We start from the raw sequence: 10,572 nt of genomic DNA, 5'->3' as shown, positions 1-10,572 counted from the left end.
CATACTTCTAAATATGAATGTTAAATTCGATCTCTCACATGACATAGTCAAAGTGGGCGTGTCTTTACAAACAAAGGAACATTCTCCCGCTCCGGATCAGAGGATCCGATTCGCTCTTGTCCCAGAAGAAGGCGTATCCTTACATTCCTTAAAAGCCAAAACGCTCTTCCTGCTCCCTCCCTTGCTTCCTGCCTCCCTCGTCTGCTCGTCATGTGAAGTCTCCGATCCTGAAACTCCCTCAAGGAGTTCCCTTCTTTTATTTTCTTTATAAGTTTCTTTTGTTTCATTTTCAAATTCTCCTTGGTTCGTTTCCACCTACGAGTCGAACGAACGAAGCCTGAATTCCTTCAGTAACATATCACTTCCAAAAGAGGTCTTCTTCTAATCTCCCGCGGACAAGCGCGCCCCGCAAACACGAGCGCGCGCACTCTGCTCCGAGAACACGCGCAGGCTGGACACAGCTCGTGCACACAAACGAACTTTGCAAGTATCAAACTCTAACGAGTTTAATGTTTTAAGGTTTGTTTCGATTGTTGGCTCTCTCTCAAAGGTCTGTGATTTCGTTATTCTATGATGATTCTCTCATTCTCTCTCTACAACCTCAGCGCGTGCTTCGGCGCGCGCGCCCCCATTCTCTCATTCGTTTGTCTTATTGTTTACTGTAAATTATGTACATAGATATAATCGGTGTATAATCACTATGTGTAGACCGTTATATTCTGTAGTTTGCATTTATTAAAACAATATATTCAACTGTTTCTGTGAAAGTGCTTGTAAAAATACAAACGTCAATGAGGTATATCCAAGCGCTACCGCGCTCCCTGTTTACTACATTAAGTAGTTTTAATTTTATAAACACCGGAAAATTAATGTTCCCGGCCGGAAGTTAATATTTCTTGGAGTTTATGATAAGGGATAACTTTATTGAGAGATTGATGGATTGATCTTTGATGGTTTTGCAGGACAAACACCTCTTTGATCGTTACATGAATTTCCCTTAAAGGTTGTCTCATAATCGAAATTAAATAAGATTATTGATATATGAATGAGGAATTATAAGACGTTGTGATCGATTATTCATATATTCATATAATCTAGACATTTTCAATTTCGATAATTTAATGTAACTGTAATATGCAAAATATTAATCATATTCATGATTAGTTATTAAAATTCCCTATAGATCATTTGAGCTAATTCATACGGACCCAGGAGTCCGAGGCATATACACTACACTCCATCCACACAAAAATTGAATTGACTGACATTTAACACTTTTGGGATTTTGACGACAAGAGTTCAGGTCCCGGGTCATCGTTTTTTTTTTTTTTTTTTTAGTTTTTTTTTTTCATACTGTCCTATCATGGTTAAAAGGCAAAACATATTCTTTAAACTGATGGCAGTTAAGCTCCATCCACACAAAAATTGAATTGACTGACATATAACACTTTTGGGATTTTGACGACCAGAGTTCAAGTCCCGGGTCATCGTTTTTTATTTTTTATTTTTTCATACTTTTGGGATTTTGACGACAGGTCCCGGGTCATCGTTTTTTTTTTTTTTTTTTTTTTTCATACTTTCCTATCATAGTTAAAAGGCAAAATATATTCTTTAAACTGATGGTGAGGGTGGGGGAACGGATTCCGACAGCTGTTTTTTTGCCGTCGGATTCTGTTCCCCCCCCTCTCATGTTTCTTAGCAGTGAGGTTCAAATACTCAACAAACTTTGGTTTCAACTTGTCCCCTATAGCCTAGTGGTCTAAGCACTGACATTTAACACTTTTGGGATTTTGACGACCAGAGTTCAAGTCCCGGGTCATCGTTTTATTTTTTTTATTTTTTCATACTTTTGGGATTTTGACGACAGGTCCCGGGTCATCGTTTTTTTTTTTTTTGTTGTTTTTTTTTTTCATACTTTCCTATCATGGTTAAAAGGCAAAAGATATTCTTTAAACTGATGGCAGTTAAGCTCCATCCACAAAAAAATCTAATCAGCCTTTTTTTAAGCCACTTCATCAAAACCTCTTTTTTGCCGTCGGATTCTGTTCCCCCACCTCTCATGTTTCTTAGCAGTGAGGTTCAAATACTCAACAAACTTTGGTTCAACTTGTCCCCTATAGCCTAGTGGTCTAAGCACTGCCATTTAACACTTTTGGGATTTTGACGACCTGAGTTCAAGTCCCGGGTCATCGTTTTTTTCATTTTTTTTATTTTTCATACTTTCCTATCATGGTTAAATGGCAAAAAATAGTCTTTAAACTGATGGCAGTTAAGCTCCATCCACACAAAAATTGAATCAGCCTTTTTTTAAGCCACTTCATCAAAACCTCTCAAAATGAGGGTGGGGGAACGGATTCCGACAGCTGGTTTTTTGCTGACGGATTCTGTTCCCCCCCTCTCATTTTTCTTAGCTGTGAGGTTCAAATACTCAACAAACTTTTGTTTTCCTGTTGTCCCCTATAGCCTAGTGGTCTAAGCACTGACATTTAACACTTTTGGATTTTGACGACCAGAGTTCAAGTCCCGGGTCATCGTTTTATTTTTTTTATTTTTTCATACTTTTGGGATTTTGACGACCAGAGTTCAAGTCCCGGGTCATCGTTTTTTTCTTTTCTTTTTTTTTTCATACTTTCCTATCATGGTTAAAAGGCAAAAGATATTCTTTAAACTGATGGCAGTTAAGCTCCATCCACACAAAAATTGAATTGACTGACATTTAACACTTTTGGGATTTTGACGACCAGAGTTCAGGTCCCGGGTCATCGTTTTTTTTTCTTTCTTTTTTTTCATTTTTTTTTTTTTCATACTGTCCTATCATGGTTAAAAGGCAAAACATATTATTTAAACTGATGGCAGTTAAGCTCCATCCACACAAAAATTGAATTGACTGACATTTAACACTTTTGGGATTTTGACGACCAGAGTTCAGGTCACGGGTCATCGTTTTTTTTTTTTTTTTTCATACTGTCCTATCATGGTTAAAAGGCAAAAAATATTCTTTAAACTGATGGCAGTTAAGCTCCATCCACACAAAAATTGAATTGACTGACATTTAACACTTTTGGGATTTTGACGACCAGAGTTCAAGTCCCGGGTCATTCTTTTTTTTTTTTTTTTTTTATCCTATACTGTCCTATTATTATTAAAAGGCAAAAAATATTCTTTAAACTGATGGCAGTTAAGCTCCATCCACACAAAAATTGAATTAGCCTTTTTTTAAGCCACTTCATCAAAACCTCTCATAATGAGAGTGGGGAACGGTTTCCGACAGCTGTTTTTTGCCGTCGGATTCTGTTAAAATAGAGTAAAAAGCACATCATGTTTTCATCCAAACTCATCACAAGAAGCTTTTAACCCAGTTAAAGGGATAGATCATTGTTTATTCACCCTCTTGTTGTAAAGCTGTATAAATTTCTTTCTTCTGTGGAACATAGAAACTAGGTTATCGACGTGCTTTAAAATGTCTTTCTTTGTGTTCCACAGAAGAAAGAAAGTCTTAAAGTTTTGGAACAGCATGAGGGTGAGTAAACGATGACAGCATTTTAGAAACCTCCCATTAGGAAAAATGCTACAAGTGCAATATTCAAGCAGGAAAAAAATTATTTAATGTAACTAAAACATTCCATACATTTTTAAAGTTGGCATGAAATGAAAAACTTCTGAATGCTTGTTAAATATTGCATTGTGAACAGTTCATCCTTGCATGTGTTTCTTCTTCTTTTTTCTTTTTTTTTTATAACTAGACCTTCGGGGCAAAACGTCTCTGGAGACGTATGCAGGACTTCTCCAATCCTTTAGTCTGCTTGAACCTAGTTTTGCGTAGCCAGATCTTCAGACTGATGGCAGAAAGTCTGGACAGCTTTCATTGGCCAAAGACCACCCAGAGGCCGTCTGACTGACATGTAAAGCAACTAATCACAGTTTGTGTTGTTCAGCGTCATGTTTAGGGGCGTGAAAATGTAACTTTGATGTCCCGACAATAACAGACCACTGAGCAAAACTCTTGGATGTATTTTAAAGACACAAACTTTACATACTTAAAAATGCTTTTGAAAATCCAGCGTTTAGTTGATCCTGATAAGTGCTGACAGTTGTTTTCACAAAAAAAAGTATTTTCCTTGAGGGGGCTCAGCGTCATGTCATCTTTTTTTCCAAGCGGACTGTTAAAGAACTCAACATGCGTCTCCCGGACATCCTGTAGAATTCAACCAATCAGATGACGACTCTGAAAAATCCTGAAGTGTTTCCAGTTGTGGGCCAAATGCTTCAGACGTTCAGCTAGCGTAAAAGGTATTTCTATATTGAATGGTAGTAAAATTACTGTAGAAATTAAGTGATAAGCATTTATCACTTAATTGTTGTCACTACATGAAATACCAGAGAGAAAGAGAAGTCTTGTGTTGTTTCAAATGTGTAAACAGACAAGTTCTCTTCAGCTTCCAAATTGATTTATGAACAGAAAAAAAATCATATTTACTATATAAATGCCACATGATTGGGCAGATATTTCAATGTGTTCACCAATCCTCTCAGCTAGTCAGAGTTCTCCTCATAGCTGGAGTGCAACAGTGCACATTCCTGTCTCCTGCTCTGGCTGCTTCTCCTCTTCCTCCGGCCAACCATCTTAAGCCTTCGGCGGATGATGTCTGGAACACAAACAACACCTCTGTCAAGCCAACATCCATGGGAAAGTGACAGAATAAATGGTTTACGCCACATGAAGAATACACTGTGTACTCACCACCCACATTCTCATAGTCTTGCTGGTTGTCGTACCAGTAGAGACTGGTGGAAGATCGGCAGTGGCGATAGAGACGTGTATGGAGCACAGACAGGGTGAGAAGCACTAAGAGGAAGCCCAGAGCGCCTGCTGCCCACACGGCCTCATCAGTTCGTGGGATGGGTATCTTCTCCCCCCTCAGCGGCCCTTCTATATGAGGAGACACTGAGTCTGGGACTCCACACTGTCCAAGCTCCCCGCACTCAGATCCAGATCTCTGCGCCTTTGTGTCAGTCTTGATGCGATGCCTCTTACCTTCCGCTATAGTTTTCCTGTGCGCTTTTCTGTCTATTTGATATTTGTGTCTTTCAGTCACTTTATTCTGTAAAATTTGCTTCTCTGCATAAATGTTCTTTGTCTTCTCAGAGTCCTTTGCTAAACGGAGAGATTGTGTAACAGTTAGCATTGAGAAGGAGGCCATTTCCTTTGTGTTGTTTTGTGGCAGTGTGTCTGTACGATTCAGTTTTGCACTCTCTGTGCAGTTTAGTTTGTTTCGTTTGACGTCATATTTCAGTTCCACTTTCTCTGGTGATTGTTTAAGGACATTTCTGATTTTTCTGGTTTTCCTTCTAGTCCTCTGTACCTCGGTGAGATTGAGGGCCTCCATGCAGCAGTGTTTAAGAGACTAGCAATTAAAGGAGAAGAGGAGCATAGAAGGTTAACATTAGCATTTCTATTTACATAAAACGACTGCATCATCATACAATCGATAAATTGGTCAATGTAAGGCGATTTCTTCACCTTTAATCTCTCCACTTTGGACATCTCTTGACTGGTGTTCACTGGTTTGTGCACAGGTGCTGGTTTTGTCAAATACAGATTGTACTTTGCTCTTTGGCTTGTACTAGCTTGACTAATATTGGAGGAAATGGAAAGCAGCCAATCACAAACCCCAATTGTGATGCGGGACATCTCTAGTGAGCGACCCCACGAGACCACAGCTAAAGGCTTTGAGAAAGATAACAGACATGAGATATTTGTCAGAAATGGTGCTTTTTAAATGGTAAATGGACTGCATTTATATAGCGCTTTCACAGACCCAAGGGCCACCAAAGCGCTTTACAAGTTGCTTATTATAGTATATTAGTATATTAAATTATTAGTCTAGTATATTAAAATGATTTCTGAAGGATCATGTGACACTGAAGACTTGAGTAATGATGCTGAAAATTCAGCTTTGCCACCACATGAATAAATTACATTTGAAAATATATTAAAATAGAAAAGTGTTATTTTAAATTTGAATAATATTCCACAATGTTACTGTTTTTACTGTATTTTTGATTAAATAAATGCAGCCTTGGTGAGCATTAGAGACTTCTTTCATAAACATATAAAAAATCTTAATGACCCCAAACTTTTGAACAGTAGTGAATAGTACTAAAATGAACCTAAAATGTATATTTGATCTGTTTTAACGGAAAGCAACTTGCACAGACATATCTCAGAATATGTCAGTGTCATTGTTTTGTCTCAAGATGCACACAAATAATATTTTTTTTTCTAAAGCTACTTAAATGTCCTAATTAAACTAAGGCTTAATCCTGGCTTAATCTAAGCCCTGTCTGTAAAACCAGCCATAAAGTTGTATAAATTAACATTATTTAATATATTATGAATAAATTATAATGAATTGACAATGATCCAATAATATATATGACCCTGGACCACAAAACCAGTCACATGGGTCAATTTTTTGAAATTGAGATTTATATATTATCTGAAAGCTGAATAAATAAGCTTCCCATTGATGTATGGTTTGTAGGGTTTGATAGGACAATATTTGGCCGAGATACAACTATTTGAACATCTTGAATCTTAAGGTGCAAAAAAATCGAAACTTTAAAGTTGTGCATTTATGTTTGCGATTGTGCTGCATTCACTCACAGAAATAAATGTTTTATATATTTACGGTAGGCAATTTACAAAATATCTTCGTGGAACATGATCTTTACTTAAAATGCTAATGATTTTTGGCATTAAAGAAAAATTGATAATTTTGACCCATACAATGTATTCTTGGCTATTGCCACAAATATACCCGTGCGACTTGTGACTGGTTTTGTAATACAGGGTGAGGGTCACATATTAATAAATTAGCCTAGATTAATGAAAGCTAATTATTAGTATATTACACACAATGCATTAATGTTGATTGAAATTCATTGTAAAATGTTATCAAATAATTATGATACTAAATGTAATCTACATTTGTTTGACGTCAGTCACAGACAACCATCCAGTGCTCACACCTGTGTTACTGTTGTGAATGGTGACTCACTCTGTGTTGGCTGAGCCACGGGTGAGGTGTGAGGATGTAATGAGGCAGACACAAATGAGTCAACACCGCCAGACTCCTGTGAGCTTCCGCTGAGACACACGGGTGATACAGGAACACCAGCGCTCCATTCTGTCAGAAACAACACGTTCAGACAGAGCTCATTTATAAAAATAGCTTTAGGTTTAGATTTACAGTGTGAATACTGTGATTGTTTAGCAATAGTATGAATACTGGGATTACTTTGAGGTTGTTTAGCCAGCGCTGAGGGGGGCAGTAGAGGTACTCTCCACTCCCGGCCTCAACAGGCCGGTAAGGACCACTGAAAAAACAAAACAAAAACAACTTATTTAAAAAGCACAACGGAAACATCAATATTCATTCATAATTCATTACTTTTAGGCCTATATAGCGCTTTTCTGGGTACTCAAAGCGCTTTCCATAGAAGGGGGAATCTCCCCAACCACCACCACCAATGTGCAGCATCCACCTGGCCATATTGCGCCAGAACGCCCACCACACACACCAGTTTATTGGTGGAGAGGAGACAGAGTGATGAAGCCAATGAGTATATGGGGATGAATAGGAGGCCATGGTGATGGACAGAGGCCAGAGGGCAAATTTGGCCAGGACTCCGGGGTCACACCCTAACTCTTTTTCGAAGGACATCCTGGGATTTTTAATGACCACAGAGAGTCATTAAAATAATTGCATAACTACATACAACCTACACCTATTCCTAACCCTATAATAAGTACATGTAGTTAATTATTACTCAGTACATGTATAATTACACTGTAATACTGAAACCTTAAAATAAAGTGTAACCAACACAACAATTTAAACTGATAATAAATCACAACTACACATTTGAATAAGGTTGGAAATTCGAATCAAATGACATTCGGATCTGTTAACGGCTTACCATAGTGAATCAGGGTAAGACAAAACACATTTTGAAAGAAGGATTGATGGTGTATAGACTCATTATTTAAATTTTGATTTAAAAAAAGTTGAGGGCCCCTTTGACTTCCATCGCATGGGGAAAAATACTATGGTAGTGTCAATGGGGCCCAACAACTGTTTGGTTACCCATATTCTTCGAAAAGTCTTCTTTTGTTTTCAGCAGAAGAAAGAAATTCATACAGGTTTAGAGCAACTTGAGGGTGAGTAAATGATGAAAGAATTTAAATGTTTTGGATGAACTACCACTTTAAGAGGAATCTGAACTAGAACCGGATTAAATTATTTACAACCCTTTTATAAGTAAAAACAGATAAGAAATGACAGGTACAGGATCTGAGAATGTGTCATAGCTTACTGGGTGGGAATGCGGTCATTGTATGTAATGGGTGTGTCCATACAGATGGAATCAGCAACCTGCACGGGACAAAAGTCAAAGATACAAGATATGTACTTTTATTAAAATGCCTACTTTATTAGATACAATGCACAAACATAGCATCCTGCTATTTTAAATGTATAATACAGAGTTCAATTGGTCAGCTTTAGAGTGAAAAATGTTGTCAACATGTCCCATTTGAGATTAATTTACCTTTATAATATGTTTTGTGTCAATATCAGGGATAATCTGAAATAACAAAAAGGAACATCCGTCAGTCATGTTTTTATTAGGGATGCACGATATATAGGCCACCATATCGGTATGGACGATTGTTATTGGCTCAATAAGAACATTTGGCCGATATATTAAAGCAGGTAAATAATTAATTATTTCCTTCAGCTGAGACACTTCAGATGATGGTTTTGAATGCTTAAAATATGATTGAAATCACTTTAAAAAGAAAATGTAAAGTGCAATATGCAGCACAAGTCTAGGTCATAGGCTACATAAACTAATAATGAGAACATTATAATTCTACGTTTAATAGTGAGACTTATGTTTTTGTAACTAATCAGGCCCTCAAAAATGATATACAAATTTGGATTTAGATTTATCTGCCAATATTGGCTTTCAAAATATAAAGAATTATCGGTATCAGCCAAAAATGTCATATCGGTGCATCCCTTGTTAGTATATCACTGTGCATTTACTGAGTAGTTTAGTTTTGCACTGTATAATAAAAACATATTTTACCGTCTGTGACTGTGGCCAGAGCTCTTGACACACAAGCTCTTCAGGACCTGGTAGGTCAGTGACTAGATTTGTCTGAAATAATTGTAATAAGAAAATGAGATCTCTTAGTTTCCACAGATCGTGCCAAACATAGTTTTAGAAGTCATCTAGCAGGACTGCGGCTGTCACTGCTTGACATGTCAATTGATTACTATGGTTGGTTACCATTTAATAACGTGGTGTAGAGTGAATTGAGCAAATACCTTGCCATTGTCGCAGTGTGTCAGTCTGGAGGAGCAACTCCGTGTCACACAGAGACAAATTAATCCTGACAGGAGAATCACTCGACGGCTCATGACTTCATCTGAGTCCAGTTAAATACATTCAATACGGTATGGTTTACGGTATCTCTGCCACATAACTACAACACACTGTAGGACTTTGTTAAATGAGATGACTGTGTTTAAAAGCGTCTGATTATCCATCCTGAGCTCGAGGATAAAACACAAGATCACTGTTGGACAGAAACACGAAACCAACAAGCTATGAGACTACTGAGAAAGCCATCGCGATACGTAATAAAGCAGACCAGAACAGTCAGAGATGTTTTGAAACCAAGTGTTTAGTCTTGGGTTTCTATAAACATCTGAAGTTTCTCTTTTGACAAGTTAACAGTTAAAAGTTGACAATACGGATCGGATTATCGCGAGCTGTGAACACATCTAACGTTACAGTCTACACCTTCCACGCACGTAAGTTACATGTCTTCTGTTTATAATTGTTTGTCAGTACAGCCTAAGATCACGTAACATTTATTCACATAACAACAGTGATCATGAGTCTTCTGGGATACACACACACACATATTTTGTCTACGGTGGCTCACATGGTTCAAAATTCGTTTCCGTCCTTTCGGATTCCTCGGCGTCATGCCAACTAGGAAGTTTATTATCAGTAAATATTGTTGTAACTTGCAACATATGTTGTTTATCAATAATAATTAAAAATCAATAAGAGAAAATGCAATGCTAAATTTCCCGCAAAGCCAGCACATGTAATTTAAGTGAACTAAAATTGCGTGGTTGGTCAATAAAACCCAATGGTTCAAAGTTGCAAACAGTAAAGTTACAGTTTGATTTATGTATTCATTCATTTAACTATTGGTAGTTGCTCTGGAAAAGTGAATGCAATTTAAAAAAAAAATAATGAATATATAATATGATTAAAAATCAGCTTTAAATTCAAAATAGGACTCTGTGTTTCCCTCTGGACACAATATGATTGTCATCATAATTTCTAGAGCTTTATAATACATGAATAATTGAACCTTTAAACATTATAAGTACGAAAATGGTACTAAATGCATTATGAGTTCTTCTGCAACTGCATCTAAAATGGCATTAAACAGCTATATACACAACCATGTACAATTTCCCC

The 10,572-nt window shown here is 37.2% G+C and overlaps 1 protein-coding gene across 3 annotated transcripts; it reads right to left on the bottom strand.

Annotated features, from left to right (window-relative positions):
• Positions 1–3,579: 3,579 nt before the first annotated feature.
• On the bottom strand, positions 3,580–10,014 carry tp53i13 (tumor protein p53 inducible protein 13). 3 transcript variants are annotated; one of them, XM_079610598.1, is made up of 9 exons: positions 9,399–10,005; positions 9,157–9,228; positions 8,614–8,649; positions 8,380–8,438; positions 7,302–7,380; positions 7,062–7,190; positions 5,522–5,728; positions 4,742–5,405; positions 3,580–4,646 (listed from the first exon to the last, which is right to left on the bottom strand). In XM_079610598.1, exons 1-9 carry the CDS (start codon positions 9,489–9,491, stop codon positions 4,534–4,536), a joined length of 1,452 nt encoding a protein of 483 aa, XP_079466724.1. In that variant the 5' UTR covers positions 9,492–10,005; the 3' UTR covers positions 3,580–4,533. The 3 variants fall into 3 exon arrangements, with proteins under 3 accessions (XP_079466724.1, XP_079466725.1, XP_079466726.1); XM_079610599.1 differs by lacking the exon at positions 9,157–9,228 and having other exon boundaries at positions 9,399–9,634; XM_079610600.1 differs by lacking the exons at positions 8,614–8,649; positions 9,157–9,228 and having other exon boundaries at positions 9,399–10,014.
• Positions 10,015–10,572: the final 558 nt, after the last annotated feature.

The sequence above is a fragment of the Phoxinus phoxinus genome (genome assembly GCF_949152265.1).
Source record: "Phoxinus phoxinus genome assembly, chromosome: 4".
Taxonomy (NCBI): domain Eukaryota; kingdom Metazoa; phylum Chordata; class Actinopteri; order Cypriniformes; family Leuciscidae; genus Phoxinus; species Phoxinus phoxinus.
The sequence above is the reverse complement of the archived record's forward strand: the minus strand, read 5'-3'. Positions and strand labels throughout refer to the sequence as shown.

Bases quoted from the DNA above. Each gene is read 5' to 3' on its own strand.
- tp53i13 (XM_079610598.1), bottom strand. From the start codon at position 9,491: ATGAGCCGTCGAGTGATTCTCCTGTCAGGATTAATTTGTCTCTGTGTG. The intron at 7,381-8,379 runs GTAAGCTATGAC...TTGTTTTTTCAG, and splicing joins AATGACCGCATTCCCACCCA to TGGTCCTTACCGGCCTGTTG. The intron at 7,191-7,301 runs GTAATCCCAGTA...TGTTTCTGACAG, and splicing joins GCTGGCTAAACAACCTCAAA to AATGGAGCGCTGGTGTTCCT.